We start from the raw sequence: 17,025 nt of genomic DNA, 5'->3' as shown, positions 1-17,025 counted from the left end.
GCTGGGCAAGGGAGGAAAGAATCATCCTCCTTGCTAAACCTGGGCTTGGAGAAGTTCTCCGCTGGCTGGGACTCTGTTGGGCAGGTTGCTTCCACAACCATATCCCCCACTACCATTTTACCCAGGCCGGGGTAGCCTCCCCACACTCCAGCCGGCCCCAAATCAGCCCTCAATGCCTATCTCTAGCCCCTGCAATCCTGCTGAGAGCCTGAGAGGCTACCAAATAGCTGGCAAGCCCCCGACCCTCAGGCTTCAGGACCCCCCAGCACATTGAACAAGTGGCCACAAATGAGCAACTAGTTGCCCTCTGCGACCTGCAGCTCCCACCCTCCATCAGGCACTTAGGACTCGGAGGCCACGCTGGGCCCCCCTTTCTCTTGTTCAAACTCGCCCTCTGTATTCCGCAAAGGGAGTGCCCCGGCCTTGGAGCTCCTGGGACTCCGAGCAAGGTGGGGCTTAGCTACCCTTCTCGGTGCCATTCAGCTTCGTTCCAGAAAGATCTGCTCTGCCACCATCCAGCACCCCTCCCCCACCCAACGAGGCTTAGGAGTATTATAATTATTATGGTTATTATTGTTGTTGCTATTTCCTTATCCCCAAGTCAAATATTCATGGCTGCTGTTCCCCATAAATCGTTCAGACTAATGAGTCACAAAGAGATGCTGCCCAGGTCTCTCCCTCTGCAATGGCCACCGCCGCCGCCGCCGCCGCGTGGCCTCTCTCTCGGTGTTTTTGGCGCTCGCTTGCTCCCTCGCTCGCCCGGCGCGGGTGATTTATGAACACCGGGAAAATTGAACAAAGCCGCTCGCCGGTCCTGTGGTATCTCTGCAGACTTCCCCAGTGTGAATCAGAACATTACCAACTGTCTGCGCATCCGTCCCACTCCATCACTAAAGCCAGGCTGTGACCGCAGAAAACCCAGCCCAAACTCACGTTTCCCCGGACACGGCGTGCTCCCCGGACTTGCAGAAACCCTGAAGAAAAAGCCCCAAGACCCAGCGTGGGCCCGCCAGCTCCGGTCCTCCCCGCCGAAGGGCTCTCTTCAGCCCTCCTGAAGGAGTTAAAAGCCTTTGGAGATAAATCTGAGGGTGTGTGTTTTCTAAAAAATCAAATAAGAAGTTGGGGTCTCACTTCTGAGAGATTCATTCCTAGTGAGGCCCTGACGACTCCGATCCATTCCTGACGATCCGCATTAATTATTTAATGAGTCACGTGACCTCAAAAGATTACAATTTCAATATCTCCCTCGAACTGGTGCTACACCTTTATCTGCAGCAACCACCGTCCTTGTTTGGCTCTTTTAGTTCCTGGGCCTCCGGAAGCTGACACCCTTGCTCCTTGCTCCACTCCGGGACCAGCGACTGCCATGAAAATCCCAGGGCCAGCAGAGTAGAATTGGTCAATCTGGAACTACATGCCTTGTGGACTGTGCGGTGCCCACCCCTCTCGCAGGCACCCTGGCATCTATTCCCTCCTGAGCCCAGAGGAGAGCCCACTTGTTTCAGGGCCTTGGCTAAGGCATTTTGGTGCTTTGACCGCGGATCAGGCAAGAACCCAGCCTTCTTCCCCAGCTGCAGCACACCTGTGGCCACCCATGTCAAGTGTAAGCCCAGATGCCCACATCCATTCCAGGCAGAATAGGCTTCCAACGGAGCAAAGATGGCTGTGCACTTACCCCTCTCCAAGGTGAGACCCAGTCTCTATCCAACCTACACATTCACTGACATGCACGTGGGGGGACTTCCAGATGCCTTAGCTTCCTCATGGGTAAACTTAGAAGACTGAACCAAAATGAAAGAGTCTCCAAGTCTCTTTCTTATCAGACATGATTTCAAACAGGGATTTCTTTTAGCCCCAGCAATCAAGTCCAGAGAGAGGGGAGCTGGCCTGGGGGGGTGAGGGGAGTTACTCCATGAGTTTGGGGCCTTGAGAAAAAGAGATGCCAAAATTCCAAGACAGAAGGATCAGACTAGAATGTTCCATAACAGCCCGAGCAGCCTTCCTGATGCTATCAAGAGGTTAGAACCCATATCCTTTCCTCCTCCTATTTTTCCCAGCCCATAGTCTTTTGAGAGAGGAAGCAGAGTTGTTCTTGGGCCCATGCTGTACAATATAGAGAAGGGGCAACTGGAGTGGCCTTTGGGAAGGGTGAGCCTATGCTCTTCAATACAGGACCCAGGCTAGGGATGCAGACCAAGGGAGTGCAAAGAACAGTCCCACTGCTTGCACAGAAGCCCCACCCATTCAGATGGGAAGCCCCAGGTTTCTGTTTGCTACATTGATTCTTTGGGGTCTTTCTTTCCTATCATTCTAAAGAGTCCCTGATTAGTTTCTATGTTGAAACTGCTGGAGGGAACCCAGCGGTGAGAAGAGCAGCACAGTTTGGATGCTTAGGAGAGCAGGGAGACAGAGTAGAGATGGTGATCCCCACCCCATGGGGAGGAAGCTGAGAGGTGGGGGGAATGTGGGCACCCTGGGATAACTGGGTATAGAGTCAGAGATGCTGTGCAGAGGGCCCACTTCCCATATATCTAGGTAATCTTCCCAGGAACTCCATCCTGGGTATTAAGTACTCTACTATGCCTGTCACAGTTGAATTCCCGCTGTAATAAAACACCGGGTATATCGTAGATTTCAGCAAAACTAGGAAAGAGAGCCTGCAAAGTGCCATTTTTCTTCAGGGGGGAGAGTGTTAAGTACTTAATTCAAACTGTGACCATTAAAGTGTCTCCTATCCGATTTAGGTTGATTTCAGATGTTGACAAAACTTTTATCTCCAGAGTCATACACAGCTTGCTTGGCTCTGTGACTAAAGCAAAGGAGTATGTGTTAGAGGGAAGGAGGGAGAAAGAGAAAAAGAAGAGAAGCGCATGTGTAAGGGTCATTTTGGTAGGAGAATTATAGAGCTTACACAAAATACTGTCTTTAAAGGTCAAGGGTTTGAGGGGCCACTAGGGTTCGCTTTAAAAAAAAAAAAACAACAATTAATGAGATAGAAAATTTGTCCTCTGGGTGAACTCTTATGGTTGCCCTAGCAAAGGAAAGACAATGCATGATTTTAAAGCCCAAAGTGGGATTTTCTAAGCTGTTATAACAAGCTCCCTTAAAGAGTGAATCTAAAACAGGCAAAACACTGTAAAGAAACGATACAATTGCTTGGGTCATCTTGGATAATTTTGGCTTTGCAAAACTTACCAATACCTTAATAATCAAGACAGTTTGGACAAAAATGCCATTTTGTCCTGGTATATTACAAAAACAATCTTTCGATCCTTTCTCTTCCTTTCTTGGATAGGCTATAAGAGCAAGTGAAAGAAAGTTATCCCTTTCATCCCCATACAACTGCCTCCAGTATGAAGCTAATGAATGCCCTTATACCCCTCCTTCCCTACAAAGGAGAAATATAAGAATTTACCTTAAATGATGATAATCTGCCATTTGAGGTTTTGCTGCTTGACACTCAATTTCCACCAAGAGTCTAGGCATTTTTTGAGCAGACAGCCAAGATGCTGCGTCTTTGCCCGAGACCATATTATTTGCAAGAAGATCCCTCGCTTCTCCACAGACTTTTCCCAGAGAATGCCTTTCAGAATTGCTGTTGAATTACAAAGAAGTATTTATTGTATGAGGTGATTAATGATTCCTGGGAAAATTGCTATTTTCAGCGTGATTTGATTTCGTTTTACAAGTGCGTGTTGTAGGGGGAGGGTTAATAAGTTTCAGCAGCAGTCACAGTCCCTCCAGAAATCCCTGGCACCCGTTCACACCGGATAAAATGCACTTTATGCCAGTTTTGGCCTGACTTGGGAAGGCGTGTATGTTTGCCCCTGAATTTTCTTGGGGAGAGCTGGAGGCCCCTCAGAGACTGGTGTCCACCACCCTCCTCCTAGATATGATTCGTTCATAGGTAGGGAACTGATCACCCTTGCCTGTGTCACACACAGGGCAACAGCGGCAAGAGGAGGAATAGCACTGACCGCTGGCTAAGGGTTTGACACTCATGGGAAAATGTGTTTAAAATTCCTCTGGTATAGCAAAGGCAGGTGAGCGCCCCCTCCCATCTCTGCTAAAATTATAACATGAATTAAATACTGCACCCATCCACTTGGCCAGGTGACAGTTACAGTCTGGGATTGCCCGTGTGTTGGTTTTCTGCATCATGTTGCAGAATCCTCCCTTTAGTGACAACCAAGTCTAAATCCTCTTTACTGATTTGTAAAACAGTAAAGAAACACTAGAGTTACAGAGATTGAGATGTAGGTTTTGATTTTCAACCTTTGAATCTAGCTCTTTAGTTTGGGCAGAAAGATCCAGGAGCATTTGAGGAAAGTTACCCTAGCTCAGAGTTTGGTTTTTTTCCAGCACTGAATACTGACAGGTCTACCTTGCTTGGGGTACATTTTGGGAGTGTCATTATGATTTTTCTTTCCTCAGAGAAACTTTGGAGGGTTTACCTGAAAAATTCAGTTTATTTTGAAAGCTCTTGCTTCTGAAAGAGAGAAAGAAAACAAAAACAAAAGCCCCCAAGCTGTAGTTAGCAAAGAGAACCTTAAAAATATCCAAGAAACAAAAAGCAATCTCAACTCTCCGCATAAACTATTTTTTTTTATCTCCAGGGAAACAGGCAGATTAAGTGTGAAGGTGCAATAAATACCAAAGGGACCACTTCTTTCCAAGTGTGCTCAGAGTTCAGCGTGTAGAACAGCTGCAGAAACCCCTGGGCCCTCAGCATTGCGCGGTTTCACCTTTCATTGCAGGGAAGGACACGTTTCTATGCCTTACACAGACTTGAAGCCTGAAAGCCTGGCCAAGTTTGGGAAGAAGAGGAGCCCTCTCAGAGCTCAAGAGCCTCCCTGCTCTTTGGAACATTTCCCACAGTGGGTCAAACTTGACAAGAGTTCAGCTCGAGTTGAACACACTCACACAAATTATGTGAGCAGTCAGAATCCAAGTGAACATAACTCGAGCCATCTATAGGATTTTTACATGCAAGGTCAAACATCTCAAAGACTTTTTTTTTTATTAAAAGTAGGAAACACACAAATGTGTCTTAGAACTTTAATGGTTTTTTTAAACAGAGTTTATTCTTAGCACATGGCTTTTCTATATAGCCACACCACAATTCGTACAGTTGTACATGGGTCTAAATGCACTCCCGGAACCCCCAAGATTGTGCCTCAGAGTAAGACAACAACAACTCTACAACAATATTTTAAATAAATGCAAGGAAGGGAAACTAACATGTGTCACATCTACCATCAAGCTCTATACATTTTGAGAATTAAATAATCTTGTGAGGTCCACAATGTCTACTCATTTATTCAGTTCAATACAAGCTTGTATGAGCTGCCTTAATGTGGAAGGGAGAGGTAGGGAAGGTGGGAAAAGGGTCTGTTTTCTTCTGCTTGCAACAAATATACATATATGTGTGCCTAGTCAGCATGGGCTGTCCAGCTGGCTTTAGCCATCTCAAAAGTATCTGTTGCCAAGTGGTCCTTCTCAGGTACCCAAACCTGGCAGCCTTATTCAGGCCAGCAAGTTGTTCCATCAGCCAGCATCCTGGCTATTGTCTTCTCTTAGGTGGCAACCAGCACATACTCTTACCGACATAATGTCTTTTTTATTATTATTATTATTATCCTTTTCACCAAGTTGGGTTTTGTTTGGGGGTCTGTTATGGTCCAGACAGGTAGGAGTATGGGGGAAAGGGCAGAAGAGGGGGGGAAAGCAGGTGGGGGAATGAAACTGGTCTAGATCTCTAGAAGATTATATGGAGGAGGGAATGGGTGTGGAGGCACCCTGGTGGGAGTGGGGAGGCAGGTGCGGGCTCTGAGTTTGTGCTTTCCCTGGCGGGCCTGCTGAGGCCGAGGCCGAGTTGGAGGACCGCATCTTAGTGTTGGGCAATTTGTGATCTTTCTTCCACTTCATCCTCCGGTTCTGAAACCAGATCTTGACCTGGCGCTCGGACAAGCAGAGCGTGTGGGCGATCTCGATGCGGCGCCGCCGGGTCAGGTAGCGGTTAAAGTGGAACTCCTTCTCCAGCTCCAAGACCTGCTGTCGGGTGTATGCGGTTCGAGAGCGCTTGGGCTCCCCTCCGTTATAACTGGGGTTGACTGAGCGCCCATAACCCCGAAGGAGAAGGCCAAGGAGGAGGGAGTGGAAGAGAGGGAAAGGAGGAGGAGAGAGAAGGTGGGGTGGGGAAGAGCAATTGGACATCATCATTATATAATAACCTGACACCAAGTTCACGCAAGATACATAAAACGGCAAAGAAAATGTTTCACAGGCTATTGACAACGGGAAACACCCGAGAGCCATAAAGAATGGTGCTGGGCATTGGGGCTGAAGAAAAGCTTCAAAGACACATGGCCTGAAGCCTCTGCCAGGGCAATTAAATTTATGGGGGCTATAATTACTGCCCTAACAGTTTGGCGTCTCGTAAATCTCTCGATAAAGGGACCCCGGGTACAAAAGGGTTCTCACGTTAGGATCAGGCGGCTGGCTGGCGCACACACACCCACATCCCACTGTAGCTCGGGCCAGATGGGGGCTCCCCCAGAGGCCCCCTTCCCCTCAGCCTCTTCTGACCCTAGCCCCGACCCCGGAACCCCGGCCCGGCCCCAGCCCACCCTCCCGCGCCTACCCAGCGGCGCCACGTACCGGCGCTGACATGGATCTTCTTCATCCAGGGGTACACCACAGGCTCTTTGCCCTTCAGGCCGGGCGGGCTCTTGTCGGCCAGGAGCAACGGGCACGCGGGGGCGCTGCCCCCTGCCGGGACGCCCAGGGTGGCTGGAGCCGCCTCGCAACGCCGCGGGGGTGCAGGGGGCGCCGCGCGATGCTGCGGGGGAGGCGGCGGCGGGGGCTGCCGCCCCGGCGGCAAGACGTGGCTCGCGTGCAGGCCGTGCGCAGGACCCTTGGCTCGCGCCGGGGGCTGCTCGGGCTGTGGCTGCCGCCCTGGGCTGGCGCCACCGCGGTAGCCATAGGGGTAGGCGGCGTCGGCGGCACCATGCGCGGGGTAGAGCGCGGCCGCAGGGTAGGAGGGCTCGCGGGCGGCCCGTGGCGCGTAGTAGGAGGCGGGGGGCTCGCGGCTGTTGCCCGCGTGGGGGAGCTGGGGCTGCTGCGCCGGCAGGTGCTGGGCCGCGGGCGCTGGGGGCTGCTGGTAGCTGGGGCCCCCGCCTGGGCCGCCGTCTCCGCCGCCCGGGCCGCTGTGCTGCGCGTACTCCTCAAAGGGAGGGAACTTGGGCTCGATGTAGTTGGAGTTTATCAAAAACGAGCTCATGGTCATTAATTTGTGAAGTGCAAAAATACTAATTTTTCTCGCGTTGTCGTTTTTCTGGGCTCGCCGAGGCCCCTCCCCCTCCTGCCTCGCTTCCCATCCCCCCTTTCCTCTGCTCCCTTCCCCTCCCCCGCTGTCAAGCGCCCACCCCTACCCCTCCGCCTCCCCCTCCCGCTGCAGCCGACGCCACCAAAGTTCGCACCGCTCCTCCCCCCACCCCCCTTGCGCGCGCGCTCGTCTCGGTCCCGCGCGCGCCCCCGCCCTGTACCCACCACGTGACTAGCCCCCGCCAATGGGCGCGGCGCGCGCGCGGACCCGGATCAGGAAGCGCGCGGGCCCGTGATGGATGCGGCTGTCGGGCCTCCGGTGAAGGGAGGGAGCTGGAGCTTTGGTTCCCCCCCAACCCCCCAACTTTGAGTCGTGCTGGGAATTCGGGGCCCGCCAGTGCTTCTAGTCCTTTGGACGCCCAGGCCGAGCCCTTTTCATGCCTTACTCCTAGCTTAGGCCTCGGGGCAGCCGGGTGACAGCGGCCCAGCGCTGACCTCGGGCCCAGCCTGGACTGGCCTGGCGTCTTCCAGGGTTCGAGGCCGGTGGGGGGAGGGAAAGGCGTCGAGACCTTGGAGGTATCCCGGTTTTAATCCTGGCCCCCGAATAAAACGAATAAGGCCAACAGACCCATTTTTTTTTTACCAGCTGATCCTCTTCCTCACATCGTGCGCCAGAGATCCCCTGCCTCGAGAAGCCCGGCAGGAGCCCCAAGAGAAATGGGCCCGAGGTTGTAAAGCAAGGCCATTCCAATATAACCGGATGGGCACTTTTCATTTTTTCTTCCTTTTAGAGACAGAATCTATTTGATTCTTTTCCTAAGAAAAATCAAAACCTTTCTAATAGCATCTCATTTGATGGAGGTGTCGATGTGAGAGTTAAACACGCTTGCATTTACTAGGTGCGACTGTGAGAGAAAACTTAGCCCAAGGGGGGAATAGGTAGCAGCGACACCTCCAGAAAAATCGAGTTTTGAAACCAGCAACTTCCTATTTCAGAACAATCCCCAAACAAAAACAAGCTAAGGACGGAATAGGCACTGTGCCCAGTCTGATCGCTGACGGGTCTTTACCCGCTAAGAATTCTATGTTTTGTCTTCAGGATGCTGCTTTCTCAGGCTGTATTTGAGGCTAAAGTTATATTTACAGGATAGTCTATAATTTCTGAATTGCTGAAAATTAGCATATTAACGATAGCAGCAGCTCTGGAAAGGGAGGAGAGAGGACTGTTGCCTGCCATTTGGTAATTGAAATTTGATGAGTAAACTAATTACGCCATTATTAACAAATAAATTACATATTAATTCCACCTAATGTTGATCTTTGAAGTAAATACTGATACCTTACTCATAGTGTGTCCTTTCCCTTTCATTTTCTGAGTAACAGACACACCTGGATCCTCTACTTGTCAACCTAGATGAAAGCAGTGCAAACTAGCATAGTCACCATGCTAAAAATAATTTCATACTGGCATGCAAAGCAAGAATTTTTCAGCCGGTGCACCTTAGTTGAATTTTCAAAGAGCAGTATAAACAGCTTTCTCACAACTGAGTCTGGACTGCAGACAAGGAAAGTTATAGCCTAAGCCTGGAGACACTTCAAAAGGAATGTCAATTCTATCTTCATTTATATCGCTTACTCATATAAGTTACTAAATGCTGGAATATATCCATTTGATGGATAGCCATTTAATGCTTAGCCACATAAAGCCTATTATATGGGACTAATCTTTAAACTAATTTAGGAAAAGAGGTTAAAAAAGGGATCATGTTAGCTTTCCAACTGGAATCACCCTGAAGTGGTACAAAGAGGTTTTCCACATTGGATGTGTGCCTCTGAAAAGTGTTGTGCATCGACAAGGGGCACCCCGAAATTTTTTTTAAATGAAATCTGAGCCACAGACAGAAATCAACACTGAGCATAATCTTTAGACATCCTCTCTAGAGTTGGGGGGAAATCTAGCCTGTGATACAGCTAACTAAATCAGTATTTCTCTACAACAAGAAAAAAAATAACACGTGCATCATATTTTATATACTATTTTATATGAACAATATATACATACATAATGTAATTTACAAAACGTGGCTTCCTAAGCTTCAGGGGAAGAAAAAAAAACATGACAAGGAAATTTTGCCCTCTTCATGTCATCAGCCTTGAGTACTAGGGTCTTAACTACATCTGTTTAATATTATTTACAGACACTAAAACACAAAATTCATGTTGTTTAGCCTCAGAACCTTCTACTGAGTTTCTATTTTAAAGTATTAACGAGACACAGGCACTGTTTTGTATATGGTTAACCTAAACGAGTTAACTGTGCCTGTGTTTCATGTGGTTCTATTACTTTTGGAAGATGGGCTTACACAGAATCCCCCAAGGCCTGTAACTTGTCTTTGTGGTTCCTATCATAAACACAAACGGAGCCAGGACCACCAAGTGTTATCTCACACACCGACATTTTGACATTTTACTGCAAGATTTATGGCTGTAATAAACAATCTCAGTACCTTTTCTGATCCTTCCACAATCTCTCTTTGCAAGCCATAGCATCATTCCATGGAATCAAATAATCTTCTGAAAAACGCTTTTAAAAAACCAAAACCTCTTGCCTTTACATAAGATCCAACACACCAAAGCAAAGCCAGGAAGAGACTAACTCGATTAATAAATAAACTGAAGTTTACCAGCAGCGTCTCGCCGGAGAAAAGATGGGATGCCCTGAAATCGAGCAGAGAGGGAGCGTGCTAATCTTCGCACACCAACTGGCTCCAGTCCCTAGCAGGGTGAAAGCGTTATCCTTTTCTTGGGAAACTGGTGAGCGCATTTGCTCATTTCCACGTGCAGAGATAACATATATTCCCAACAAAAGCTTTCTTAAAATCCCATTAAGTGAAATAACTTTTCATCATGTCCTCGAATCCCAGATGGAAAAGGAGAGCGAAGGGAGTCTAAGGGAGAGGGAGGGCAAGAGGGAGGCAGTGTTTGCAGCCTCGTTTGAATCTGATTTGAATCATTTTGAATATATTTGGAACAGCCTTCCCTCTTGAATGCAACCCTGTCCCAAGTTTCAAAGTGACCGAACAGTGACACCGTGCGCATTTTGTTTCTTATTAATCTTACACATTGACAGTCTTTGTTAAATCACAAGGCGCGCCCTTCACTAGCCGACATTTTCATATTTGTTAGACGCGCTGACCTGAAGTTCACCTCGGCCTTGGACTTTGCGCTTCTAAAAGGTCTATACAGTGTCTTTTAGAGAGCAGGGTGCTTTGCCCAGGTCACTCCTTCTCAGGGAAAACCAAGGGGAAAAGCAAAGGAAATGTAAACGTTATGGAATGTATTGACTGTATTTGTCCTTTGTTCTTTAGAGCTAGTGTTCTCCAGACTGTTCTCTGTCTGAAGCAAGTCTCTGGAGCGCACACGGTAATAGCTGAATTTCAAAATGCCTGATGGTGGCATTTGAGGACTTCCTGAGACCTACAGTAGGCATATGATTTTAGAGAAGCAACACTCTATCAGACATTCCACCAAGGGGCAGTTTCCTTGTAGTAGTTTGCAATAGTGCACACAACCCACACATAAGGATTGAAATATGTATCTGGATTAAACATGAATTTTAACCTGAATTGTGTGAGGGGCCTAAAGATAAAACTCCTCCAAATAAAAAAGGTAGGTACTCCAAAAGCAATAACTTCTGCAGGTACTTTAAAAAAAAAAAAAAAACTTTAAAGCTGGCGAAGGGGTGTCTATGCTTATTGAAGTTGACGTGTTCTAAGGTGTGGCACGCTTTTAACCAATAACACAATAACAAGGTCTTATTGAAGAGACACATAATTGTCTTGGTGAGTAATAGAGGGGGTTTCAGTTTTCTTCATTTCACTAGCCCAGATGTGGTGAAGTGTTCATTGCTATAACAGCAACCACCACGGTTGTTTCCTTTTTCTGTTTTCATCTGGCACACCCCCATCTGGCTTCAAGCTCTTGGCCGGAGTGAAAACTTTACACATTGCACAGTGGAAGCAATCTGATGGCTTCCATGAAGGCGGTGCTTAGGAAATATTTACATTACCATTAAATGTACCTGGCACCAGCAAATCCAATCAACCAGAATATATTAGGGATGATCTTAAATATCCCTACAAGAGTCCACATTCTGAGTAGTTGAATTAACTCATCTCTAAAGTTAAAAGGGAAAACGTAGAAAAAAAATCATTTTTCTCTCCTGTTTTCCTACTGTGATTACTTGGAGATCAATACATAGAAAAGGACAATATGTCCCTCTGGAAAACAGATTCTAATGGCACCAACATTTACAGCTAATATAGGTGCATGAAAAATAAAACATTTTTTAGTTCTCCAGTGGCAATCACACATGAGGCATGGTTCCAGTTGGCTTCCTTAATACACTACCCCTTTCTTTTCTACTCTCCCACCCTTCCTCCTGAACTCGCTTCCGCTCTCCTTAGTTTTTATTCCAAATGTATTTTTAAAGAGTATTTTCGGAAGAAGAGAAGTCCCTCACGGTGGTCTTAACAAAGTGGCCTGGCATTTGTGGATTCCATTTTCCTGTTCAAATGGCATATTCTTTTCAGTTTAGTTATCCCTTGTAGATTGTAACATTTCTCTTATATTCGGTATAGGGTTAACAAGAAACATAATGAAAAATTTCCAACAACAGGAACATTTTCATGATACCAATAAGCATTTTTCTCCCTGGTGGAGGGGGGAAGAATCCTGCCCTTTCGGGAGCATTTCCACTTCCTTCCTTCCCTTCCCAGCTCTGAGAACTCTTGCATTTAGTGGGTGGAGGTTTCAGAAAATCCATTCTGTGTTTGAAAATTGCAAAGAAGTGCCTGTGCCTGCCCTTGTTCTCACGCACTTGAGGGAATCATTATATGTATGAAAAAAAAAAAGAAACTGTCCAATCAAAATAACAATTTTCAAATAAAGGAAGTGTCCTGCCTGGTTCTCTTGCCTCTGAAGATATGATGAGACCTTGAAAACTTGCTACATTAGTTTTTAAAGGTCCACTGATGACTTTTGTTTTGAGCTTTTTAATTTTGTGGCAAACGCACAGACTTCTGGTTCTCCAACATCTAAGGTGTTGGTGTTTCAGTAATCTATGCCTATTTACCTGCTGCTATTCCCTCAGAATGGGAGTGATAATTCAAGATGAAATACAGCATGTATTGCTCTTGAAAAGAGGAATTTTCTATCCTTTCCTCCGTAATTGAGGTCATTCAACCACTAGGGTTCACCTGGAGTCCATACCATGATACACGCGTCACTCCGAGCCATTTTATCTTTTGTGCTGATAGTCAAGATCGCAGCTCTAACATTGACATCAAACTCTGTCTGGGCAGATGACTAAGAGTGCTGCACAACATAAACTTTTGACCCTCAACTTTTTGACCCCCAGTTGCAACGTACTAGCCACAAAGATACACAAAGCTGTGCCTCTTCCTTCAGGGGGAAGGGGCCTCCAGGATCTCAGGGACACCCTGCTTCTGTCACTGCCCTTGGGAGTAAGAGGGTGAATTGGATATTTTGGGGTGATTGTGACTGGGTTTCCTGTCAAATCAGCCTCCTACCTCTTTTTGTCAGCACTTAAATATGAGGGAGATTATTTTTAAAATCACTCATCATCACATTTACAGGGAGAATTTGGAATAGGAGGATGGAACCTCAAAAAAAAAGTGAAAGAAAAAAGAAAACAGGGAGAAAGCAAGCAGTAGGAGTTGGCGACATTTTTTTTTCTTTATTTAAAAATAAAGATGCAGCCTTAATTGTTGGGAGAGCTGGCCCAGGCAGGCGAGTTGACTGTGAACTTGTACTAAAGCGTGCTCTGCTGGCGATTCCTAGGGTGTGCAGATTTATCTTCTCTGCATTTACTTAACCCGGCAGTGAACTGCACGGGCGTCATTTGTTAGGCGATGACAGACTTCACCTCCAGCAAGGGCTGCTTCACAAATTCGTAATAATTACCCAATAACCTTCATAACAAATATTATTATTGAAAAGACCGGTTTGTGGGGAGGGGACCTGGTGGAAGAAGGACAGTTTTCTTTGTGAAAAACACTAAACAAAACAGACCTAGGCAGATCTTCCAGTTCTGGGGTTTAGAACGGCCAGGACTGTGGTTCCCCTCTCCTCTGTGGTGGGAACCTCGGCTGACCCCCTCAGCCTTGTCTGGAAGCCCCGTTTATAGTTTTGTCATTGACTAGAAAGAAATTCTGCCTTAGAAGCCAAGGGGTTGGAGCCCACAACGTTCTGCACTCTCCATGGTGGGCAAACCTCAGACTCCCGAGCTAAGGCAGGGGAGAGGCTTTGAAGGGCATCTTTTAAGCTAAAAGGATTGTTTTCCTCTTTAATATCCCATCTTTCAGGATGTAATTTGCTCTCCCCCTCACTAATTGTTTGGATATAATACTCTTCACATCTCAACAAATGAACATGACTCTATTTCTGGTAGAAAATTCTGTCCCGCTCTCCCAGAGCCACCAACAATGAAGCAGGCAAAAGAGCTGGAGAAAAGGAATCTCGGCATAATGTTGTAAATTTAGACCATGGAAACCCTAACAAACCCCTAAGTAAGTGTGACCAGAAGCTTCCTATTATATTTATAGTTCAGGAAATATTGCCTTTACGGCTTGTAGAAACAAACAAGGCCCTGCACATACAGGACACCTTCTCCTTTTACAAGATGAGGAGCACAGAGAGCCACTTCTGCCACCGACTGAGGCTGGATGTCTTCATAAAGCCCTTAATGACAGAGATTTTTTTCCTAAGTAAGTTCCTCTGCAAAACACCACCAAAGAAGGCACAAGAAGAAATAACTTATCTACAAAATGAGCAGATAACCCCCATCCTCTCTATTATGTTTCCTATGAAAATAGGAAGAAAAAAATTTCTCCAATAACGCTCACATAGGTCTGACTGGATGCTGTATTTTTAAAAAGTCATTTAACTCCTTGTGACTTAATCTGCTCTCTTAGGAACTCTGAACTTTTATGAAGATTACAACAGACAGAAATAAGCAAGTTGACAATATATATAGCCTGCATTTTTTTTTTTTCAATTCACAGGAAAGATTCTCTACAGTGCTGGATATCGGTCTAACAGCCTTTCTGCCCATTCCCACACCCAGGGTGGGATGTGGCCACGGAGGTGATGTGGACGCTTCCTTTTGGGCAAGTTACTCAAATGAACCTGCCAGAGCCCTATCGCTCTTTTTTTCTGCTACTAATTTTAGTCACCAAGAAATCATTCAAGCAAGATCACCAAATGAGTAACTAAAATAAAACCTTAACCCAATATTTTCCAGTAAAGAACTCAAAAGTCAGAGCAGCAAAACAAAAACTCCAGAATTCTCACAGACACCAAAATGACAAAAGAGAACCCAAAGAGAGTTTGTATTCTGGTTCCCACAAAGATGCGGATGTATCTTTCTGAGTGCTGAAATACCAGTAGTTTAACAGGTCACGCAGGATGACTTCAGAGATTTACCTTGCCACTATGTCAGAGAACTGGGACTTGTGGGAGGGTTTTGATTTTTTTAAAAAAACTTCCCAGTTTTGTTTTTTGGACCTCTGACTTTGGGGACACAACTGTGGGACTTATGCTGAGTTTAAGTGGCCTCTGCACAATAAAGTTTGCTGAAATTCCCAAACTATACCTTAATTTTTTTTCACTTCAAGCCGTTAGCAAATATCATTACCAATTAGCACTTGCAGAAAACTATCCAGCTCCTAAGGAGAAAAGCAGTTGGAGACAGAAGGTCCTGTTTTTAAATTTCACTTCTGAGCTGGAGAATTTGGCTTAATTCTTCAGACTGAGTGGGGGGAATCTGCTAGGTCTCTGGTGGGTACCCATCCAGAGAAAGACCCCTGCACAGGCCACAGCATCCCCAGTTGCTTTGCCACTGAAGAATGTGAGGGTTTGGGCCAGAGGGGGTGGTGGCTGAGGCCAAGTTGGAATTGTACCCAGGAAAAATTTATTTCACCTTACTTCACTGTTGGTGCAATATTGGGAACTGTTTTGGAAATCATAGATTATGTAAATTTCCTGGGATCAAACAGAAAGAGCAGCTAACAAAAGAAAGCCGGAAATCTCCAACTGACAAACGACCAATTTCTTCCCTAAACTATCCTTTATGAGGTGCCAGGAAAAACAACCTAATGGCTCTGGGGACTTTTAAGTTGGGCATTGAAGACACCTAGACTTCCCCTCAAACTTTAGGGCGCAGTTTGGAAGACAGAATTTGTCTGTATGTTGAGGGGAAGTAAATTTCTCTAATCTTTAGTGTTACCTAGGGGGACCCCTAAGTTGCCTTTTGAGCGCCCTGTGCGTGCAGGTCTTAATTCTACAAAGGAGGAGAGGAAAAGGGAAGAGGAGAGGGAGAAGAAAGGGAAGGCGGAAGAAAAGAAAGCGCTTTAACTCCTTTCATTTAGCCTGGGGATTCAAAGACTAAAGTTAAATCCGGCCATAAAGTTTATTGCTTCAGACTCACAGGCGGGTGAGAACAGTCCCACCGAAATAAAAAGAACGTGCAGGCAAACAAGGTTCAGGGCCTGGTCCCGGGTCGGGAGGGGGGGACGGGGGCGGGGAGGGGGTCGTGAGCTATCCCCCTCCCCCCCCAGGTGGGGACCCGCAGTCCCCACAGTCCTGGGCTCGGCTTGGCCACCCAGGGGCCCAGCCTGGAGGTGCGGCCCGCGCCTCGCCGGCCTCTGCCACCCTCCGACTCTCTCACGAGCCGGCCTGAAACTCGGCCCCGAAGGCAGCCGCCTCAATTCAGGGCTGCCAAATGACCCCGGCCCGCGAAGACATATTGCCACAGCCCCGTAAGGAATCCCGCCAGAGTCCGCCTCGGCCCTGCCTGGGCCTTTCTTTCAAACTCCAAGCACTCCTCAGCGCAGCGCGGCCCTCGGCGCCCGTGGCCGGCGCCCCACTGTCTCCCAGCCCCCACCCTAGGGCCCCGCTGCCCCCAGAGCCAGCCCCGCCAGCCCCCGGAATGGGGGGGCTTGGCCTTGCCAAGGCTCCGCACACAGGCCCATTCGCACACAAAAATCATCTTTTGCACGCCGGCGAGAGCAGCGGAAGTCATTAACATTCGCGGTTGTGCAGCAATTAAAGTTAGGCCTGGGGATGCGGCGGCCACAGGCGCTTTTCACCGGGGTGCCTCTGCAGAGCTGGCTCCCGGCGCTGCTAATGTGGGCAGAGGAGAAGTGGGCTCTGCCCTTTTGAATTCAGAGGCAACCTCAGAGTTATTGAACCAGAGAGAGAGAGAGAGAGAGGAAGAAAGTTTTCAGAGTACAAATAAACTTGAAAGCGCTCAGGAGGCGAGCTTACCTTAACTCCGAGGGAGCCATTTTTCAGAGAGTTTTGAGAACTTGTGGTTTGGACACTTCTGGACCTAAAATTGACAATTTGAATGACCAGGCGGCACACGTAGCCTGCAAAAGAGTCAAATGGAGTCCAGCGTCAGTGAGATTATATGTTATGTGGTATATAATGTTGGATGTCAACTCCCCAAAACCATAAAACTTACTTTAATGGCCCCACGTGACGTTTTATAGCCAGTGAGCCGATCTGTCTGTGCTATGGATGATTTTACGATCTAATTCATAGACAAAACCCTATTCATTTGGCACCCAAATGTCATATAGCCGGAACTGGGGCTTATAAAGTTTACTGTTTTAT

At 47.3% G+C, this 17,025-nt stretch overlaps 2 protein-coding genes across 2 annotated transcripts in view; both read right to left on the bottom strand.

Moving 5' to 3' along the window:
• The window catches only part of HOXA3 (homeobox A3), a 33,055-nt gene extending 16,256 nt beyond the window's left edge, over positions 1-16,799 (bottom strand). Inside the window, exon 1 of the mRNA XM_046020178.1 lies at positions 16,675-16,799. The gene's annotated coding sequence lies outside the window, so the exon portion shown is untranslated. The remainder of the gene's footprint in view (positions 1-16,674) is intronic.
• On the bottom strand, positions 5,045-7,917 carry HOXA4 (homeobox A4). Its single transcript, XM_046020186.1, has 2 exons — positions 6,661-7,917; positions 5,045-6,113 (listed from the first exon to the last, which is right to left on the bottom strand). Exons 1-2 carry the CDS (start codon positions 7,286-7,288, stop codon positions 5,767-5,769), a joined length of 975 nt encoding a protein of 324 aa, XP_045876142.1. The 5' UTR covers positions 7,289-7,917; the 3' UTR covers positions 5,045-5,766.
• Positions 16,800-17,025: the final 226 nt, after the last annotated feature.

The sequence above is a fragment of the Meles meles genome, chromosome 10 (genome assembly GCF_922984935.1).
Source record: "Meles meles chromosome 10, mMelMel3.1 paternal haplotype, whole genome shotgun sequence".
NCBI classification, from domain to species: Eukaryota; Metazoa; Chordata; class Mammalia; order Carnivora; family Mustelidae; genus Meles; species Meles meles.
Note: the sequence above shows the minus strand (reverse complement) of the source record. Positions and strands in the feature narration are given on the sequence as shown.